Source organism: Lepisosteus platostomus, chromosome 25 (assembly GCF_059453375.1).
Source record: "Lepisosteus platostomus isolate fLepPlt1 chromosome 25, fLepPlt1.hap1, whole genome shotgun sequence".
Classification (NCBI taxonomy): Eukaryota; Metazoa; Chordata; class Actinopteri; order Semionotiformes; family Lepisosteidae; genus Lepisosteus; species Lepisosteus platostomus.
The window spans coordinates 14,844,400-14,866,867 of record NC_142635.1 but is presented as its reverse complement, the minus strand read 5'-3'; the positions used below and the strand labels follow the sequence as shown (position 1 = coordinate 14,866,867).

The window sequence follows — 22,468 nt, the reverse complement described above, 5'->3', positions numbered from 1 at the left end:
AAGTGGATTTTACATTCAGACAGAAAAAAAGGCATCTCACGGCCTCGCTACAGCTGTGAACTCTTACCAGCTGTAACCAGCTTTTAGTTTGGCACCCCCCTCCCCCACTTGTGAAACTGTGAAAAGCCGAGAGCTTGAATAAGTGTTGTGCAGAGCGGTGAGGGCTGAGGGACCCTCCCAGGCGCACGCCCAACGATGAACGGCAGGTCAGACGCAGAAGGAGCGAGGCTTGAACGCACCAGTGCGCTGCACATTTTGGGGGGGGGGGCGAGCTGAGCCAGTCAGAGCAGAGGTGGGGTTGCCCCGCACACGCCCATCACAGCCAGGAAGTGCCCAGCTGCAGGAGGAAGTGCGCTGCGGGGGAAAGGATTCTGAGCAGATCGTTTTCGTCTCGGTCTACAAACTCCTCTCCAGCACTGAACGGTGAAGGCAGGCGGCCCTGTTTTTTCCCCTGGGAAATTTAGGACCTTTTAACTTCTCTTTATGTTTCACTGCCTGGCCTGACTATTTTTTCATGGTCGACCTGCACACGTGTTTATTTCCTACCCAGAGAAGGGGACGGTGTTTGTGCTGACACAGTAAATAAAAACTGCTACCCTCAGTAATTTCTCCATGTCCTGTCAGAAGTCTGCCATTTCTCGACAGGGCAAAGTTCACACTGTTGCGTCACCTGTTGGCATATTAGCTGAAGGCTAACTGCGGAGCGCAAAACGTAGGGAGAGGTCAGAGAAGAAGGGTTTGGGTAGGTTAAGAGGCTACAGCTACAGTTTAATCAGCTACACTACAATCAGACAAAAATCTCAGTTCCAGCCTCTGTTAAGATGAACTGTATCAGCAACTTCTGTCCTGCTCTGTTTAACTGGCTGAGCTGGGGTAAATCAGGAATTCAGTGTACTACAGTACAGAAGGCCCAATTTCACCCGTGGACAAACTGCGCGTTTGTTTCACTGAACAAAAAGTTTGCAGACAGAGGAAAGCAAAAACAAGAGTGCAATTCTAACTGTATTTTTCCATTGTTCAACATTTTCCTGTGTTTAGCCAAACAGTAAACCTTGAAAAGACTCATTAAAACATAACAGCAAAGGACTGAGCAATGTAGTCCCTTTATCCCGTCAGTGCAGGCTCTTCCCTTAGAGGGGAACTGCAGTCCCAATTTCTCAGACCGGTTACTGAACCTCGGTAGCATAATAAATTAAGTGAAGGTATCGCAAAAGTTTAGAAATTCCATATTAAGCACATAATTTTGACTTTGTGAAAGTACTGGAAGTCACCATGTTGTTGCAAACTGCTGGTTTCGCCACGGGCGAGAAGGAGTGTTTGTGCAAATTGTGACGTGAGGCAGCCCTTCCTGCTCACTAGTCACTGTAGTGACTATAATGTAGTGTGATGAACGAGAAAATAAGCACAGGTGGTGCAGCAGATATTTCACTACGGAAACGTTCAAATGTGATCTTCATGCAGAGTTAACTAGTATTTGTCCGGAGAAAAGTCTCAAAGTCAAAAGCAATATTTCCATTGGATTAAAAGAGATTAGTCATAAATCTGCTTGTTTACAGTGTCATAGGGCCGCTTCACCTCACCGGATGTTTTTTTGCCTCGTTCTGAATTGCAGACAATGACAGCAATGTGCGCAGACCTGCAAATTTTGTCCATTTTGTAATGCAAATTGGAGGTTTTAGGCATTACTGTGTACATTTAACATTCATTGTGGTTTGCAATGCTCTCTTCAATGCTGATTCTTTCTAACCCTGAAATAAAAATAGCACTGCAGTTCCTCTTTAAACCCAACAATTTCACTGATTGCTCTTCTGATAACATAGTGACTACAATTATACTAGAATAATATTCTAAACCTCGTCTTACTGCTATAACTTATTTCAACATTTAAACTCGGCACTGAATCCATACAGTAAAAATTTTTAGTTCTTCCCCACACTGTCCAGCATCTATTTAAGGCAACAGGAGCTGTCCCAGCATCACGAATCCTCGGCTCTTACACCTTTGCCCTGTGCTCTGAGCTTTCAAATGGGGTTGCTTTGCTATAGTCCTGCCTCCCAGGGGTCATGAAAATCAGAAGTAACACAAGGGCCTCTCCATAATGCCATCTGTCTGTCTAGACAGGAAAGGCAGGCGGGGAATCTATTTGATCAGCAAAGAAATATGAGTGTATGACTAATAGAAAGTCTGTATCAGGTCTCACCTAGTGAACATGACCATGATATGGGGTTCCAGACCTGGGAACTGAGGTTTGCATGTTCTCTCCATGTTCACGTGGTTAGAAAACGGGTGAATCATGATAGGAGCTCCACACGGTGCAGTACATAACATCCCCAGTGGAAAAAAGCCAAACAAAGCATCAAAAGCCAAATTCAGGGACCACATTCATGCAGAGTTAACAACTAGTATTTGTCCAGAGAAAAGTCTCAAAGTCAAAAGCAATATTTCCATTGGATTAAAAGAGATTAGTCATAAATCTGCTTGTTTACAGTGTCGTAGGGCCGCTTCACCTCACCGGATGTTTTTTTGCCTCGTTCTGAATTGCAGACAATGACAGCAATGTGCGCAGACCTGCAAATTTTGTCCATTTTGTAATGCAAATTGGAGGTTTTAGGCATTACTGTGTACATTTAACATTCATTGTGGTTTGCAATGCTCTCCTCAGTGTTAATTGTGCACACCTTACAGACTGGACTTATAGACCGAACCCAGATGAGATACAAAATAACAATAAGACGTGGAAATGCGCAGAAAACAAACTGGGTATAAGCCGACAAAACCTAGGAGGCGAGATGTGTCGGCGCCTGGGAAATTCCTGCCAGTGATGTAGATGGCTTCATCACAGCGCTGGCTGAGCGATTAGGAGCTGACGGCTGTACTCACCACATCCTTTGATAAGGATTGAGCGCAGCCCACTCACGGGCTCCCCGCAGCCTCCGGGCAGGTCGAACAGCCCCAGCAACGACTGCTGCTTCCTCTGATTTCACACTCCGGGCCCGGGATTCAGAGATCGCGTCTAGAGTCACCTCGAAACGCTTAACCATTAACCCTGCAACGCGCTTACAGATTAACTCTGCCCAGCAGGCATGCGGAGACCAGGAAGGAGATGCTTGCGGTACAAGAATCTGATTCAAACCTTATCAGGAGCACTTGATACTTCAGACAGTCCTTGTGCTTTTAGAAAGACATTTTTGTGAACAGGACTGTTGTATTCCGTAGTTCCCGAGGCAAGACAGTGATAAATAGCTGATGTAAGGATGCAAACCAATTAAATAACATCAAAAGAGAAGACTAACCCAGAGTGTTACTTACTGCAGCTATAGGAAAGTGCAGAAAGATAATGCCTTATAACAGCAAAATGAGGAAAAACGTTACAAGTCTTTAGGAGTCGTTTTTAAAGAAATATTTGCTTTTCACATTGAGGCTCAAAGTGTGATTGTTGATGGATTAGATCCTGGGACTAATTTCAGGAACACACGTATCTGGGTTTTGCTGATTAAACTGAGAACGATGCTGCTGTCTGGGTTGTTAATCCACCAGTGAACAAGAATAGCCACTCGACTCGACTTCCAAGAAAATCAAAGGTTAAAATCTCAACCAAACACAGTTCAAATCTAAAACTGTGTGTCCAAAGTACAGTCTCAAGAGAAATTGTGGCTAATGAATATGGGGCTTATTGCATATGGGGAATATTTATAGGACTCTCACACTTTTATCCAAACTGAAATGTTAAAGTGCTAAAAATCAAGACAAGAGGCACTTGAACTCATTACTAACTTGAGATACACAACAGCAAAGTAAAAAAAAATGCATTTGAATTATTGAATGCAGTGATGCAGATTTTACCAATAGGACTGAAACTACTGTAAAAAACCCACTTATCTTCAAGGCTCTTAGCCTCACACACAGTGAGCCACGGACTCAGTGACTCATTTCTATGCGAACTGTGCAACTCTTTTCCCTTAACGTGCTGGGAGATGAATAGCTCTTAACGTGCCTACATTAATATTTTACTGGACAGTTAATACCAGCTCGTAGCTTATGTAACCTGTTCAATATTAATAGTGTGTTCTTCATCTTCCAGATGTCGAGTGGTGGTGACGAAGTGAAGAATCAGCACTGAACACACAGCAGAGAGACACGTCAACGTTCTTTGCGAGTTCTCTTCACACAGTAGGCGTTATTACGGTCAGAACATTTTAGTTTCTGCCATACAACACACTTGCTGAAAAACAAAACTACAGGTATTTCAGTGCATCTGCTCACAAGTGTGCTTTACAAAGTTTCAAGTCTGGATAAAAGCCTATGTTTTGTTAGAGTTAAGTAGCGTCTGTGTCTAAAATACACAGCATGATAAAATATGTTAGGGAGTTAAACACTTTTTGGCAAAGAGTGGAGTGGACCAGATGATGCCAGCTCTCAATCCCTGGCTGGTACAGTACCAAAACAGGGTAGAGCATTAAGATGCAGCACAGTACCATGAGAAAGGATGTTCCCTGACTGCCACTTGTTCAGGAAAGACACAGCAAGGTACTGTATGTCTCACTTTATGAAAGCACGGCATCAGTGCACGTCCAGGAACTGTGCTTGACTTTGGCCAGGTGGCCACCAACAGAGAGATGATGCCAACAGGATACTGTATGTCTCCTTGCAGGGCTGAAGAGTCCCTGCGTCCGCTCTGTGCAGCAAAGAGACATGAGCCTAAGGAGACGCATGTTCACCTGGATCACAAATACACTCCTGTACACATGGAGTTTCCACACTCACAAGCATGACAAGCCCCGTGGCTCAAGCTTCTAGAAAGGAAAGAGAAGGAAGGAGAGAAGCTTCTCTGTGTCCTTCAATGATTTTGAGGCCTCTGCAGATCTCTGACCAGGGGTACGATATTCCAACTGACAGGCCCGAACACAGGTACTGTATATGGTGTTTTACTTGAAATGCTAATGCCTGTCTACACCACAGGGAGCAATACAGGAAGGCTAAAAATAACTTAATGACAATGACACTGCAGAAGCGGATGGGGCTTTTTTTATATAGAACTTTTGGAGCTTTTCACAGTAATTGGGAACCGAACTATTTCATATAAGCAAACGTGAACCCAAAGGTGCAGGCAGACAGGCATCGAGCATGATAATTATTTTGTCCAACTCTCTTAAAAACAGCAAAACTAAAATATCCCGAGAAGCACACAGACAGCACCTTGACAGCAGCTGATGGAAAATCCTCTCTAAATGTGGACATTTATATTTCCTCTTCTAATGGGAAAACCTTTATTCAAGAAATACTGCACATTTTCTGCACAGAACTTGCTTCTATAGCTTCATTTATATTTACCTATTCTAAAATTATTACAAAATTGGATCAGTCACACCGTGTGACATTCAACAGACAGAGACACAGTGACGACTCAGCCCACCCGTAACATCTGTATCATTCAGTGAAAATGATTAAGAACACAAACGGGTTCTATGTACAACTAGTAGGTCATAGGACTACTATCACTAGGCCATAGTAATAACATTTAGAACTGGTGGCCTTACAAGTTCCTTTACGCCCTCACAGTTCCTGGAATGAGAAGAGAGAGGTCAGCACTGACACAACAATCTCAGCACGATCAGACCATCTTCCTGTGCTGAACATCAGACACCAAACTGAACTCCGCAGTTTCCAGCGTCTTCAGCTGCCTTCTCCCTCTGAGGCCAGTGCGTCCAGCAGGGCTGCTCCTGCTCCACCATACGTAGGGGCCACTCATCTCCAAAGCCTTAATGAGCTGAGCCCACGCAACGTCGCTATGCGGAAGAGTGACGAGGACTGGCAGGGGCACGAATCCGACGGCCGTGCGCGGTCTTGGCTCAGACCCGGGTCCTGGGTCGGCTTCGGGACGGACCGAACCATCGAACGGTCCCGTCTCCACGCGGGACCCACTCCCGGCTCTGCCAGAGGGCACTCTGCGCCTCCGGAAAAGAAGCAGGGCTGCCAAAAGGGGAGGCCTGGCTCAGCCCTCGTGTCCGCGCACTTGGGGGATGTTTAAAGTCAGCCCGTGCTGCGGCAAGCTTACCCAGGCTGGACAGCAGGGCAGGGCCGCCCCTGCCCTGGGAACGTCCTGAACGCATGCAGGAGGGAATGGACACCCTCAGCTGTCTCAGTCCTGCCGTCACAGCACCTCAGCAGCTCTGCCTTCCTCTGGCAGCCGGATATTAAAGAAAACCCACAAAGAACCCACGAAGGCCACAAGCGTGGCGATTCTCTCATGAGAGCAGATCTCTACGGTCTTGAGCTCAAAGCTGACCAGCGGAAACGGAGGAAAAATAAAACACCCCGCTGGACAACGTGTCACGGTATCTGCATCATTAAACTCCACCGAGCTTGTGTTGTCAATTAGAACCGCTTTGAAAATGCGAAATTTCTCTCTTGTTTGACAGGCAAATAATCAACACAGAATACTCGCGCGAGAATGAGCATGCAGCTCAACGCACACTTAGCTCAAACTTAACTTTGGGGCGGAGCGGTGGCTCTGGGGCTGAGGATCTGAGGAATCCTGCTCCGTTGGGCCCCTGAGCAAGGCCCTTCACCCCAGCTGCTCCAGGGGCGCCGTACAATGGCTGACCCTGCGCTCTGACCCCAAGCTTCTCTCCCTGTCTGTGTGTCTCATGGAGAGCAAGTCGGGGTATGTGAAAAGACAAATTCCTAATGCAAGAAATTGTATATGGCCAATAAAGTGATCTTAAACCTCGCGGCACTTGGAGAAAGAACCGCAGCTACCAGAGGAGCATTAAACCCGGCAGCGCTATTACCCCGGGAAGGAGGAAGAAAGGCACGTTCAGAGGGGACTTGGTTATCGGCCACTTTCCTCAGCAAGGTGAGGAGACGGAGGACACACGGGAGGGCAGCTGGTAACACACAGGCACACAAACGCAATCAAAAGGAAAGACAATTCTTTCAAGGAAAGCGCCCTTGTTTTGCAGCAGGTCCCGTGGCGCCTGCGTGGTCGAGCGAGCGGCTCGCCGTGGGGGGGGGGCGCCCCGGCTCGGCCACCTACCTGCTCTCGCTCCCGTGCTCCTTCCTCTCGCGCACCTTCAGCCACTTCTTGAGCAGGAAGCGCTTGCGGCGCGGCGAGGCGCTGGGCGTGGAGCAGTTGGACCAGGGGGCGTCCTCGTCGCTGGAGGGGGTGATCTCGATGGAGGGCAGCTGCAGGTACTCCTTGGAGCCCGAGGCCGCGCGGCGCAGCGGCCCGTTCTCCTGCTGCTCCTTTTCGCTCGGCACGTTCTTCATGCGCCGCATCTTGAAGCGCTTGCGGCGCAGGGTGGGCGTGGAGGAGCTGGACCAGGCCGGGTCCACCGCGAGGATACCGCCGTTGCCGCCGAGCCCCGGCACCTGCACCTGGAGGGCGGGAAGCTGGAGCGTCTCCGTCATGGTCCCCTCGTTCCCGGGCGTCACCCCTGGGCAACAAGGGCTCCTCACAATTTAGCGGCGGGGACAGAGGAGCTCTTCGGTCAAGCCAAACGGAGCCCAGAGGAACCGATTCCAAATCCAGAAGCAAGAGGCTTGAAGAGGCGCCGACCGCAGCCCCGCTCTTTCTCCGGTTCCCGCTTGGCGTTTTCAGCGCGGGGCTTTAACACGCAGGTTCTCCATGACAGTTCAAACCATCCAGCACCTGGGACCTGCTCGGGGCGCAGCGGCTGCGGCTCCCGCGGTCCTCACCGCGCTGTGTCCTGCGTACGGATGGCTGTGCTCCTCGGCAGAGGGCCGATACCGCTGAGAACGCGGCGAGCGGGCTGGAACAGAGGCTGTGTCACATAACAATGGGGCTCTGCTCTCGGGCCGGCAGATGAGACGCGGGCCTGCCGGGAGTGTAACCGTACTCCTCTCTCCCCTGGGAACCGAGCTGCAGGGCGACAGCTGCTCCCGCTCCCCCGCTGCGCCCTGACTTGGCGCAGGCAGAAAGAGGTCAAAGGGCACCGGCAGCCCTGGCCGAACTCGGGGGCCGACCGGCCTGGGAAGCTGGCGACGCTCGCTCGCGCGGGCGGTCTTCAGGTGCAAGTCCTGTGCGTTCCGGCCCGGGGGGGGGGGGGCTCTGTCACACACACACACCCCACACCTCGCGACGTCCACACAGCGGGGCCCGGACGCAGCCTAGAGGTTAGAGTAAGGGTGACAGGGTGGGCGAAGCAGGGGATCTCTCCGGCTAAGCAAAGGAGACGCATGCTGCCCACACACACACACACAGGACACACACAAAACCACACAGGCCGTGGACTCGCACGCCTCCACCTGCCGCTCAGCGGCACACACTTGTCTGTGCACTCTGCTCAGGCCCTGTGCTGCACTACATGCCGTGTCCTTTGGAGCCTGTGGGTCGCAGGACTGTCTATTGTAAGGGCTGGCTGCTTCAACAGGTGGAAGAGTGGCTGTTCTTGCCAAGTTATGTGTGTGATTGTAATGCACGGTTTGTCATTACAGATGGTGTTTATAGCGTGTACAAAAAATGGTCTCAGGCATGATTGCGAGAAGCGGAACAAACCATTTTGTTTAAAAAACAAAGTACTTTTAAAATTTAAAAGGGTGTCATTTTCCAACTAGTTCTTTTTTCCTCCTTTGCCCTGGCCAACATGCAGATTCAAGCTTATTTTTAAAAAGAGTCCATCTGGGACACACAGAATAAATAAGGATCTGGTGAATGGCGGCCTTTCAGAGCTGGTAATGAACTTCCTCTCAGAGCACGCTGACTGGCCGCCTTCTCCACGATCTGAAACCGTAGTCTAAATATCCATGAGATTTGCCATTCCTTGTAACAACAACAGATTGAATCCTATCATCTAACAATTTGGTTTTGATTCTAACCAAATGAGACTGGGGCATAAAAATGGCATTTAAAGTTCGGCTGAGCCTTTCTATTTCACTCTAAACATGGACAAGCACAGCAAAGGCAAATTTATCAGCCACTGAAAATGCCACACAAAAACATCCACATTTAATAGACTACATCAAAACCCCAGCCACAAGATGCGTGTAAAAGAGAAAAACACTTCCTGTGAAAACAACAAGAACAACAGGATGCAGGAGAGTCGGGTCGATCTCCTAGATCTACAGTAACCTACAGCACAGCAACAGCAAGATCATCCCAAATTCTGAATAAATGGGCCCAGCAAAACATGATACATTCCCATTTGGGATTAACTAGCCCACTAGTGCCCTGAACTGGAATGCCCGATTTGTGCTGACCCCCTCACTCACTCACAGCGGGAGAGCCCCATGTGCTCAGGTACTGTGGCAATAGAGGCAGACAGCTTCAGCATGCAGGACTATTTGTGTTCAGCTGAGACGGGCCACACGGTATGTTAACAGAGGCAGTTGTTTATCAAGGGATATCTCTTTTCTTCAAAAGAGACAAAAAGTATCACAAATGGGACTATTGTAAGCTACTACCGTGTGTTATACCCAAAATCTGCTGTGAAGAGCACAAACTGGGACATTGTATTTCTTTAAGACAAAGACTCATCTGTACAAATGTCAAACCTTCGCCCTCAACTCCACTTTTAGTGCATTTTTTTTTCTGCCTTCCATTAGTATGATGTCTACTGTGAGGGCGGAAGTGGATCCAGGCTCCCAATCTAACAGCAAAGTAAAGCAAAGGAGACAAAAAATGTATCTCTCTTGCCTCATGATGTTATTTCCACACTGAAAAGTAAAACTTATCACGCAGTACTGAATAACCAAATGCATCAAGAAAAAAAAACTAAACAGCTAAAGTCACATGAACAGGTGCCAAGTAAAAACCTACTTACTGTAGGAACTGAATCAGCAAACTGATACTTGGCTTAAAAACCAAGTACACGTAAAAAAAGTAAGTTTCACTTTTCACAAGTTTAACAAGTAACAGTATATTCGGATCACACATCAGCTACAGTACTGGGGAAACATATTCAGGGCTATAGCATTTCAATAAAACAAAATCGGAGGCAAGACTTAATCTTCCCATTTTTAAAAATAACTACGGAAAACGAGGCAATATTCCAGAAATTCCCCAGAACGACTCAATAACAGATTTCAAAGTACAAAACTAAGCGAGAATTCAGGAGTAACGCAAAAACAAAGAGCCGGCTGCTAGTGGGCCATTGGAACTGGCTCAGAAGAACGGGTCACGGGCTTCCCGAGCCACTCTGAGCGGAACCGGACCCTCCGTCAGCCCAGCTGGAAAACCCCTCTCTGGAATGGAGCCGGGCTGGCGGGGGGGGAACGGCATCAGCTGCAGGAAATGAAGGAAAGGAGAGAACCGGACCTGGGGCTCCTCCTGCTCACCGTTTGATCAGGACGGTTTTAGAACCGTCTAAAACAAACTGGGTGAGGAGCCTCCGGCCAGAGCAGAGGCCGTCTCCCCGGGGACAGCAGGCCCAGGCCCGGCAACGCAGGGCTGTGAAACACTGAACTGACACAGCCGCTCCCACCCCCTCCAGCCAGGCGTCTCACTGGAGGTGTTCCTCAGAACAGATCTACAGCTGTCTGGAACGAAATCACTGGATGTCACAGCACAGGAACAGCTGTAGTTCCAGCTGAGGGACAGGAACTTCAGGCTCTGAAAAGCAGTGAAGACTACTCCCAAGCTGTACATCTAAATCTGAATATCGCTCTGATTCAGCGCAGAACGTGATTGCTTCTCTTCCTAGCTGACAAAAACAGAGCAGGTGTGGTTGTCAACACATTGTCTGGGGACAGAGTCTGTGGTAGGAGCAAAACCTCAGGCCAGACGTGCTACATTTTTCACTTGAAAAGTTGTCAGAAACTGGCTTCTTCTAGTGAACTGTAGGTTGTGTGAATGTGTGGAATGCTCATTAAGTCATGAACAGTGATGGATCACAGCCGGATTTTGCACACTGCAATTTATATGACTGAGCAATCAGGGCCCAGAGGCTAAATTAACTCAAATCCCATTGTGCAAACAGTGTTATCACAATCATTCAGAACAAGCAGGTGGAATCCCTGTGCTGGCTGTTTGATAAGCCACTGGAATATTCACCTAGAGGTACTGTTCAAATATTTGACTAATAAATTCACAAGGCCATTGACATGTGGGCAGCGAACTGCTTCTGGCTCTGAATGAAACTTTCTCTTCTAGTTAACCATCTCTCTTTTACTACACATTACTACAGGTTTAACTAATGAAAGTAAAAGAGTTAATTCAAGTAAAAATCTAATTATTGCTAAATGCATATCGTAAAAAAAAAAATTTTACTGCTACTTTTTACAGCATTGAATGAGATAAAAATACAGCCTCTAATGACCCACTAGATCATTTTTTATGTCGACTTCTTTATGGTCTACTGATGGCTTAATGTATGTGCAAGTTTTACTCAAAGCTGAAAGTCTGGTTTAAAACAACTGCCCCCGAGGAAAACAAGAAAGTCCAATTTCTCGTCCATCAGGTTGGGGCTACCTTAACTGGAACTGCACAGCAGATCTTTTAAATACGAGGAGCACAGAAAGAGAACGACGTTTCTACAAACCAGGTGAAACGCACAAGTGGGGCGTGGACCGTCAGTGTTTTACTGTGAGCAACCCTCATGTACTGCAGAGTACGACAAGCTCAGCGTTTTGACCGTTTTCAGCACCACTTAAACTGCAGTTAAAATCAATATTACCCTCTTCCAGCTCCCATTCTTCCTTTTGTGTGAAGAGGCTATCCACTTCTGCCCCAGCAGAACTGATTATTCAGCAAAGCTCTGAACCTCTGGGTCAAACCTGTTATTTCAGATTGCCAGAAATATGTACCGTTCGCACTGGCAAACGGGAGTCTTCACTAGCAGCAGACCTGTAGACTGAGGTTCAGTTTTTGACCAAACGCAGTTACCAACACAGCCCTAAAGGGTCATGTGATGCACAGATCTCACCTGCTCTCCACTAGGAGGTGACAAAACAGCTTTTTGTGAAAATGCATTTTGTGGCCTACACTCCACAGTACACTCATGGAAATAAACATTTAAAACTTTGATTTGCACAAACTTGCTTCATTTAATACATAGTATTTATGCAGAGGTAACTCGTGGTTCTCTCCTCTGACTCTGATAGACCCAGCTCTTCTGGTTTTCATTCAAAAGAGCATAAGAAGGGCCAAAAGGCTCTTGTTTACAGCTGCTAGTAGCTTGAAGATCTCATCCGGCTGTTTCTCAAATGAAGCCAAGACAACACTGCTGAGCCGCTTGTCCCAGACCCCCACAGCCCTTTGTGTAAAGAAGAGCCTCCCAGTCTCAGTTTTCAACCTCATTTCCTCTTAGTTTCCGCTGGTGTCTTCCGGTCTCTTTCGCTGCTGATGCTGCAGACGAGCCCTGTGCTGGCTTGGCCAGCTCTCTTCCTCTCACCATCGCTCCTCCGCAGAGCTGGAAGCCGGCACGAGTAACGACACCCACCGCTCTCCACAGTCCCACAGCGCGGCTCTCTTAGGTAGGATGTTGGTCTCGCCTAAACGCACACGGCGCAGGCATTTTTGGGCTATTCTTAGCAAGCCCTGCTTCTGCTCACGACTGCCTGTTTGACGCTGTATTTAGAAAAACGCAGTAAAGAGGGCTCGTGAGCGGAGGAGGAAAATGAGCAGGGCCTCGTACCTCATTAAACTGCTCTTAGCGGCACCCAGATGACTTGCCGCTTCCAAAAGAAGAAGGTAATTCGGGGGTGCTCAATATTATAGCTTTCTTTCATTAGGCACTAATCCAGCTTCCCCGTGTTGATTGAGACACAAGTTCTCGGCAGGAGCCGTGTCTCAAACCCAGGGCTGATGGCATTTGCACAGGCTCTGCTCCAGAAGGAGGACCAGAGAGATCCTCGTCAGCAGGGCCTCGGGGGAGTGAATCACACGCCCCCATGTGTAGTCGGCGCTGCCCCGCAGCGGTCCGCATCAAGCAGCTCATTCTTAAGGTAACATTAAAAACAGTCTTAACACCATCAAGCACTTTAAGAATGTATTAGCTCTTGATGTTGTTTTGATTTCATTTCCATTAGAATTCATCTACCACAACGGGTGTATTTCAAACCCTCACTATCCTTATTCTCGATAGTGTTCGACTCTCAATACATTGCCAGGCCAGTGACTTCTGACACCTTTTCTACTGCACATGAAAATGAACAGATGGTCAGTGATATAAATGCAGTTACAGAAACTAGATGAAATTATTTCAGGCAGTTCAGATAAGCTCAGAGCAAACTAGATTCTGGTCAAGTGAATTTACTGATACACCTGTTCTTGGAACAGCCATGAAACAATTCTGGATTATATGTACCACTGAAACACCCGATTTGCACCATCATCACCTTGCACGGCACCGCCGTGACTCCAAGAGGAGTTTTCATCCCACAGGACTATTGTTACTGTATATCAACAGCACAAATATTAATTAAACTTTACTACTGGTGCTCTCAAAATGGCTGTTCATCTGGCTCTGTGCACGCACGCACGCCCACACAGTTTCTCCTGCCTGCCCGCTCCAACCAAATTCATTTCGGGATGCACAAGGAAAGCAGCATGCATTATAGATAAAGAGCGCACTTCAATTTTAGAGCTTCACACTTCACAAGAAGCATTCCACAGGTGCACAGACAGCCAAAATTCCCCAAACAACTCCCCCGTCAACACTAATAAACCAGGAGCCGGTGCTCGGGGGCCGTGGCGCGTTACGAGTCGGGACAGACTGTGGAGGGCGGGGAAGCTCCCGAGCCGGAGCGGACAGGCAGGTCCCCCGTTCCTCACCACAAGCCACATGCGGGGTGCGTAAAAAATTAAAAGGCTTGTATTTTAACTCCAGGGGTTATAAAACTGGGCTGGGAGATGAGCAAGAAACATAACCCAGGTTCAATGCAGAGAAACCCGTGCAATGCAGTATTAATACAGATTTGGCAACCTGCCTTGGCTGGCCGGCCTTCTGTGACTGAATCGCTAATGTAAGATGGATACACGTCGAAACCTTTACTCTGCTGCTCACTTCACAGGTGTCCTTAAGGGCAGGTGGGAAACATACCATCTCAATGAGACCGAGTGGCATTCGGCAGCAGAGACCTACAATACGCTTCATATCACTGCTGTGTTGATGTACTTGCTAGTTATTACCACTGACTGAGGTCCTGATGGAACTTAAGCAGAGCATTTGTCTAATTTTAGACTTCCTAGATCCTACTCTGCGTCCACACGCACATCAGCAAAGATCAAAACACCCAGCTGGCCGACATCATGGCTCACTGAGATGAAAAAAGGGCGAAGGGTTTTTTGTGGTCAGTTTTTATGTCTGCCTTTTTCGAGGTACCTTCATTCATTTTAAGCAACCAAGATGGATTTGACCTCTTTGTCTCTTTCCCGGAGGAGTTCTGTTTCACCTGACAGGGTAAAACAAAAGCCAAGGAAAGCTCACAAAATGATGCCCTTGTCATAGGTCAGAGCCTGCCAAGCCTGAGCTGACAGTGTGGGGCTCTGGGCGGCCCAGATCACAGGTGTGATTGAGCCTGATCAATGTGAGGCTCTGGAGGGATGGCTGGATCACAAGCTGCACTGCCCTCACTACCATGTGGCTCTCAGTCTTGAGCAGACAGCCTGAATTGCTGTCAAAAAGAAACACGTCCAAGCAACACTGTCTCCTCAGTCTTGCCTAACGATCAAACTGGAAAAAGCAGCTGAAACTGAACATAACGTTTTGATTGTGTGTTGGCAAGCAGGCAGAGGAAAGTTGAGCTCTTCTGCGTTTCTTTCCAAAAGTATTTACTTTTTTTTTTCTGAGGGCCTATTTACAGCAGTACTTCTTTTCATGTACAAACACACACACTCACAAATGTCCTACTGTGTTTCCCATTTCCTACAACAAGGACTTGCTTGTGCAGCAGGGCAGTTCTGAAACAGAGGTCTTCATTTCTTTTTAAAATGCCCTCATTTGATTCTATATATGTCCTTTGTCATATATAAATGTCTATTTCACTCTTTAAAGAATATAGCAATATACAGTACAGAATCAAGTGCCTTACAGGCTTGAATCCCCAGTCACTGGATCGAAAAGGCATGCCAGGCATTCCACAGTCTGGCATCTTGCATAGTGCTTGAACTGTGCTGGAGACTGCAAACCCAACACTGTAGAAACGGAGGAGCTCTCTTTAGTGACTTTGGTTACACTTCAATATCTTGTGGGGAATGAGTAAAACACACAGAGCTCCAGAGACCACAAGACTGTTACTGACACAGTGTTCTGAAACCTGCTCCCAGGGCTCAGTAAGTAACTGTCTGCTGTTTCTTTCTGTAGCTTAAAGTAATTACCCAGAGAAAAAATTACATCTTCCTTGGGGAATTCCACGTGGCCACCAAAGAGATTCATTGCCTTCTTTTTAAAAGCACTTTGCCTAGGACTGTATGTTTCTAATTGTGTTAGACTTCCACATTAAAGTGCTGAAATCCAGGGATGATTATGATGATGATGATGATGATAATAATAATATCAGACAATAATGGATGTACGAAAGTAAAATGCGATGAAAACCCATAAGGTTTAAGTGCCTACTTTAAGTCTTTTACAATTATCTGTACTTAAAAGAAATTTCTCACCAAATCACATCAGTTTTTAACAACTAAACTACTTTCTGCATTGTTAAGACCTCTTTTAACATCATTTTCCACAACTGCAGCACACACATGAAAGAAAAACAGCAACAATCTCACACTGCAAGGATTATAATAGTCAATGCAGTGCACTTGACGCACACTATTGCTTTTCAGCTGAATATAAATAAGCCCTGTGACACGTTTTCTGAATTTAATTGGAATTCTGAATCAAAACTACTCTCTTTAAAGACTTGTTCTTAGTTTAAAGCTGTTAATAAACCACTGCAACCTGCTGAGTACCTGTTATAGCCACTGATCCATCTGCAAAGGCAGGAAAGCACAAACAAATGCACTTGGTAATTTGTGTCCACAGCCATAAAGTGTGCTCTGCCACCCCGAGTGAAATGTGCAATCTTGAAGAAAGGAGGAAAAAACTAAACCGAAATCAACACCCAGAAAAAGAGTATTCTGACTATAAAAACAAGGTAAAGGTAATAAGTGGTTTCTCAGTGTGCAAAACTGCAACACTCACTTGCCCTTAAATCGTTAGTTTAACTGGCTCAGCTGAAGCACAATACTCCTGGTCTCCAGTGACTCAAGACCCGTGAAAGCCACTGCATGCACTGTGTGTGTGTGTGTGTGTGTGTGTGTGTGTGTGTGTGTGTGTGCGCACAGAGGCAGCCTGGATTCTGTGGCGACACTGGGCCTGCACAACTTCCACATGCGGCCTTTTGAAGAGATTAGACTGTAGGTGCTAAATGCTTTATCGCGTGTCAAAGGAATTCACATGCACAAAACTGAGGGCTGACACTTCCCCTATCGCCAGCTCAAGCCTCGATCCATGGGTGCGCCCAGTTCCTATACCACCTCAGCTATCCTGCCCGAGCACAAGGCTTTCGTCTTAGGCACAAAGAGCCCGTCTTTGCCCAGCCTGGCAGAGGGCTCCATTCAGACTCGGATTAGTCTCATGACTGAAAAATACCATAAATCCAAGTTTAATCTCTGGTAACTCTTTCCATCTGGGGATTTGTTGGAAAAAAGCATCTTTCCTACATCCAGTAAAAGCTCAGATTAAACCACCCCTGCAGCACTGTAAACCTGAATGAAAAAGCTCTGTTCACAGCAGAAATGTCTCTTGCACAGTGCTCTGGTCAGGCAGAATGAATGAACAGCACAACTGGGTGTCCTTCGTACACGAAAGCTGCCGGAGATAAAGGTCTGCACATGACTCCTTAAACCAAATCACTGCTCAACAGGTTGAGAATCGCTCTTGCTGCCTTTTGAAATATTGTCTTTATAATGTCTTATAAAGTGATCTTCTTCTCAGATATTTTCTTCTAATCGATAAAAATATTTTCCCCTTATGTATTATTATTTAAAAATAGTACACAGGTTCGGGTATTTTACTCTCGATATACACTGTGTGTTTAAATACTTTATGTTTACAAAGCTATTACTATCATCATCATTATGATCTTTGAAAAAATTATTGCAAATAGCTTGTAACTAGCATTCATCACCATGATTACATAATTCTACAGTAATTACATATCCCCCTTTAATTAAGCAGAACCTTGTCAGTGACCTTTCCCAGGGACTTGTCATCTGCACACGGGCTGACTGGAGCCCGGCTCCAGCGCAGGCATGGGCCACTGACACTGCCTCCCCTTACTAAACATCGAGGGCAAAGGCCATCGTTTTATTTGATCAGCAACTACTGTGAAGCCGAGAGAGCTCAAGACAGGCGGCCCCACCACACCTGGGTGAGGGCAGAACGAGAGCCTCTGGCGCGCTGTGCCGCGGAGAGAGGAGGTGCCCAGGCAGCCTCAGTCTCAGTCTTCAGGACGGTGCGCCGGTGTTGATTCTGAGGAAGTGACTTCGTGTGTGCCTTTGGTGATTTAATATACTATCAAAATACCTGAACAGATTCTCAAACTGCAGTAGCGTGAAGTGAACCTCTCTGCTCCTGTGGACTACAGAGCTGTGAATTCCACTTCTCCGCCTTGTTCTTATTATGTAGTTTACACTGCTCAGCAGGGCATTTTCTCATTTAATTTAATTAAATGAAATAATCCTTCCACTCCACCACTTGCAAAGACATACCATGAAAACTTAATTCTCACTCGGAAAATATATCTAATTTAAATTAACTGTGTTAGGCAGGACTAATTCCTTCCCCTTTTCTTTGGTATGGGCACTTGAGTTTCAAAGGCAGAAATACTCTTTCTGAAACAGTTGCCTTTATTCATACAAAATATGAAATATCCATCACCACACTCCTTCTAAGGGCTGATCCTGTTTGTCTTTCCTTCTTTAGCTATTCTCCTGCTGTCTCTGCTGTATTCTCATGCAGTCTGTGTTCGGATGAGTTCAATTCTCCTGATAAGGCTTGCTGTTTTTAAGATAAGCATTTTTAATAAACACACATGCTGTACAGTCAAAACAGTGTAAGGTTAAGGCTAATTCAAAATCGACAAGACAGCAATGAAATGTCAGTGGATTAGGAATGTCATATTACTATGGTGCCATTTAGTGAGATGAGATAAAGCACTTTAATTCTCTAAACATAAACTTTACTCAGCTTCCTAAACGGGATCCTTGATGCATTGCAAGTAAGCATCTAACTTCTCATTTTTAAACCTGCTATGCATATCCAAAAATCACTTCACTAGGGAAGACAAAGGCGAGCTCCTTATTAATCAAGGGCAAACACAAAAAACAACACCGCATTTATGGCTTCTCAATAAAGATAAAAATAAGACAAGGTAGTGCTGCATCCACAGCAACTATCAAACTGGCGCCAGGGAAGCAGTGCCGAGTGCAGCAGGAGAGATGTCTCAGGGCTGACTGACCTTTACTGGAAACCACTTCCTCCGCAGGCCTGCGCTCAGCGTGCTCTTTGTGCGCTGCCTGTCTGGAGCTCCCAGAGGGCCCCTGACTCCAGCCTGAGCCACCCAGCCCGGGGCGGCCGGCGGCACCACACCACTGCGCACCCTGGGCACTGGGCCGTTCAGAAACACGCGCCTCAAACTCAGGAGGAAACCGAGCTGGGGGAAAAACACACACAAACTCCCTGTGGGAAGCATGAAGGCTAACTCGGGCGCTGACAGAGAAAGCTGCCATTGTTATCCAGGATGTGAACCGCTTCGGAATGGCTGGTTTAGAGCAACCACAACAACAGAGAAGGATGTAACGTCCTGGTTTAAATAGAAGAGTCAGCAGCTTTTTTTTTTAGGTATAGAGTAAGTGCATATAAAGGACACAACTGACGTTACACAGGCATGGTCACATGAAGGCAGACTGATCTTTCTGCCCAGTGCAGAAGGGGGTCTGAGTCTCGATCGAAGTCCAGTTTATGTGCGTTGTTAGAGAACAGACCACTGTTGCACCATTGCTTGGCGTTTGCCATAACTTGGGCGCGCCAAATGCATCAGTCCTGAGAGAAGCTTAAAGTACAAACTGGAAACTTTGTTGTCAGAAACGTTGCCCCAGTTGAAATGATGATGAATGTGAATCGCAGTGTGTGAACAAAGGTCCCAGCAGGCTCTTATCTTTTCACGGGCTTTATCTGAAACCTCTCAAGAACTGTCAACCAGGCAAAAAGAAAAACACTAAAGAAGCACTTAAACATATGCAAGTTAAAAGAAATTAGTCGTTTTGAAAAACAAGGAACGGACACGTCAGTTTCAAAACATAGGACTATTTGTCCTCTGTGTTAAGGAATGGTTAAATGAATTTTTAAAGAGAAACTAAGTGTGCGGTTTCCGCCATTTCTTTATTGCTGAGGGTGTGCTCTCAAGCCTTTTCTTGAGTGTGCCTCCTTACATGACAGAAATATAACATTCAGAATGTCTGTTCATGAAGGGGAATCAGGCCAAATAGCACAGTATTAAAGATGAACAAATGTGGTTCTGCTGTGGTTCTGTTCTGTTCTATTCTGGAAGCCTTTGGCCCCAGATCTTACCCGACACAGAATGGCTGACAGCAAGAAAAATCTGGATGCCTCCATGGATTGAGCCCACAATCAGCTTCCTGTGTTGTTTGATTTGGGACAGTGAACAACAGGGTGACTTCTATAAAGTGTCGATCCTTGGCTCCCTTCACTGCCCAGTCTGGTTCCTCTCTGTCCTACTGTATGCTACAAAGCAGGTACACTCTGTGTGGTTAGTATAACTCACCTTGCAGGCGATAAGAGTGAAGGCATGTCTTTCTGACAAAACTAAAGGCCCTACTGTAGAGTTGACACCCTCTACCCTCTAGACCAGAGTGACTGGCCTGTGTTTTAATGCTCTAACTCTCCTCAGCAGACACAGTAGGAGGCCTTTCACATGATTTTGCTGCATTATTCCCCTGGCATACAGTACCTAACTATGAAGAGAATGTGTTGAGTGCACTGTAAGAAAGACAGTCATTAAAGCAATCATCTTAGATTTCGAACAATAGTGCAGGTACAGTATGTTCATTCTTCTCTAGTATGAGGCCATATGTAGTGCAAATCTCTCTACTTGCCAAATGTCAAGATGAGAAGAAAAGATAAGACTTTTAAGAAAACAGCATTAGTTGAAAGGGGACAAGAATCGTCACATATGACTAAAATGATATACATAGTACCTATGAGCCGCCAACAACAACACCACCCATGGGGTTTGAAAGAGTAGAAATGAGAGCTAAATCTATCCACAGCGCTACTGAACTGAGCATGGCGTTTGTGGTGCCAGGAAGTTCTTCTTTAGCTGCTCTCAGAACCCTGAATTACAGTAACACACGTGGCTTTTACGGTCAATGCAGATTTGAATAGGCACTCGTGCGCATACAGAGACGGCTTTCGATGCCAACAAAGGGGAGCCACGTTTATCGGTCGAGAGAGATCGGCATGCGAACATCCAACAAGATGATGTTCCAGCCCACCGGTCCTCCCAGCGTGGAACACGGTCACAGGCAGGAGGAAGCCTCACAATTCCCCGAGAGTCCAGTACACATTCAAAAGGTGTGAGCATCACGACACTGCCATGACACGACAGCTAGCAGACTGTATATCCACTGCCTGCTTCCACAAATGATTATACAAGACAATCTAGCTGCTAAAGCAGGAGATTTCTGTATAGCATATAGATACAGACACATAGACGGTGTTCTGCAATGAACACAATACTCTATAGAGCACTATTAAACACTACTCAGTATCCCACTATGCTTGGCGTCATGGTGAGGCACAAAGCAACTTGCCAGAAAGCTGGTCATGAAAAACCGCCTCACATTAGTCCATTCTGGAAACCAGAATGACAAACCGACTGCTAAATTTAAAGTTCCTGAAATCACACCATTGTACAGACTTGCTACTCCCCACTGCCTGCAGACACCCACTCTGTAAATATTTAAAGAAATGCTTCAAGAATTCATTTATCTTGGAGTTTCAGTTCAAGACTGGAACAAACGCCGCCGTTTGTAAGCTCGCAGCGTTTTTGTGAACCGAAGCCAGAGCCCCAGAGTCCTTGGGGGAAGCTCACTGAGGCAAGGCCCAGGCGTCTGCAGAGTGAGCCACTGGTGGGGACAGGCTGTGCAGACACAGGGGCCCAGCAGACTCAGGTGTAGCTCTTCACACGCGGCTGCCTGGAAACCGATGCAAAAATAACTTGAACGACAGACTGGAGCGCTGAAGCGCCCGGAGACGTGGTCAAGCTCTCTCTCTGCGATCGTGAATACAGCTCAAGCCTCAGTGAACCCACGCCAACAGGAAGATAGCTTAAAACAAGAACTGAAGCACAGTGGGAAAGCACTGCGACCAAAGCCATCAGCACCACTGTGGCACATGGTGGTTTCAGTGTGCCACGCTTGCTAGAAACATGTTTTATGTTAACTGGGGGAACAGAAAAACACGGAAAGGATCTCTTCCACATAGATGGAGTACTTTTGTAAAGAGAATTGCAAACACAATTCTAAATGTATGAGCAATGCGTAAATACTCAAGGCAAGATGTGGTTTATTGGGATGCAGCTCAGAAAGACGGGGCCTGCTCTGAACTGGGATGAGAGATCTCCAAGAGAATCCAGCAGTCGCTGGATTACTCAGCCGTGAAAGATCACGTGGCTTTTCGTAAGAGCAGGGGTGTTGACCCCAGCATCCTGGCTGATTCCCAGTTTGGGCTGGCTCAGCCTGGCCTCCCTCCATTTCCACCTCATTTTAACTGGTAAATCACGTTCTCACGTCTCCTCCCGATCTCTTGTGCACTGGAGCATAAGGCCTGCCATGAGTCGCCCAGGTGGAACTACAGTACATACTGCAGGGGGTGAAAATGTAAAGGGTTATGAATACAGGAATTCTTCATTAATCATTAAATGCTTAAATCTCGCATCAACACAAGGGACTGTTATTCCAGAGTTCACTGGAACCTAGCTATTAACCAGGTGGTTTTGTGTCTCTTCCCCAGGATGCAGGAGAGACCTGAACTGCTGGTACCCTCCACCTCTGAGCAGGAAATGCAATCGGTGGAGTTAAACTTAGGTCAGAGTCTGTGTCTGTCGGAGCTACACATTACACATCCCACAGCCTTCCTCCTCCAGCACCGTTTAAAATAACTGGAATTCTAGGCAGTGTTTAAAGAAAGATCCCCATTGTCCCCAGCCGAGACAGGATGAATCCCAGAGCTTAACCACCGTGTTTACCTCTTCAGCGCTGCCTGTAGCCTCACTGTGAGGTCTGTTTAAATTTCAGTGGCCAGGCATCCCAGGTAAGTAGTTGAGCATGGAAAAGAAAATACATTTTAATTCCTGAAAGCTTTCAAATTCTGCTTACTGGAACACAGTCTCATTCTTGTCTCCAGGGAAACGTACATCGACAGCTGACAGGATGGAAAACACATGGACAAAGCCGTGTAAAATCTAAGTAAAATCTCGATTTCCTCAGCTGTAC

At 46.7% G+C, this 22,468-nt stretch overlaps 1 protein-coding gene across 12 annotated transcripts in view; it reads right to left on the bottom strand.

Moving 5' to 3' along the window:
• Positions 1-22,468, bottom strand: part of LOC148641195 (protein Aster-B-like) — a 188,290-nt gene that overhangs the window by 105,503 nt on the left and 60,319 nt on the right. For 7 of the 12 annotated variants that reach the window (XM_088619612.1, XM_088619614.1, XM_088619615.1 and 4 more), the window contains exon 2: positions 7,037-8,130. The exons of 3 other annotated variants lie outside the window; for them this stretch is intronic. In XM_088619612.1, coding sequence (XP_088475738.1) covers positions 7,037-7,410 — 374 coding nt within the window. In that variant the 5' untranslated portion in view covers positions 7,411-8,130. Of the gene's footprint in view, positions 1-2,868; positions 2,953-7,036; positions 8,131-22,468 lie in introns of those variants that run through there. 2 more of the 12 variants (XM_088619620.1, XM_088619625.1) reach the window with 2 other exon arrangements.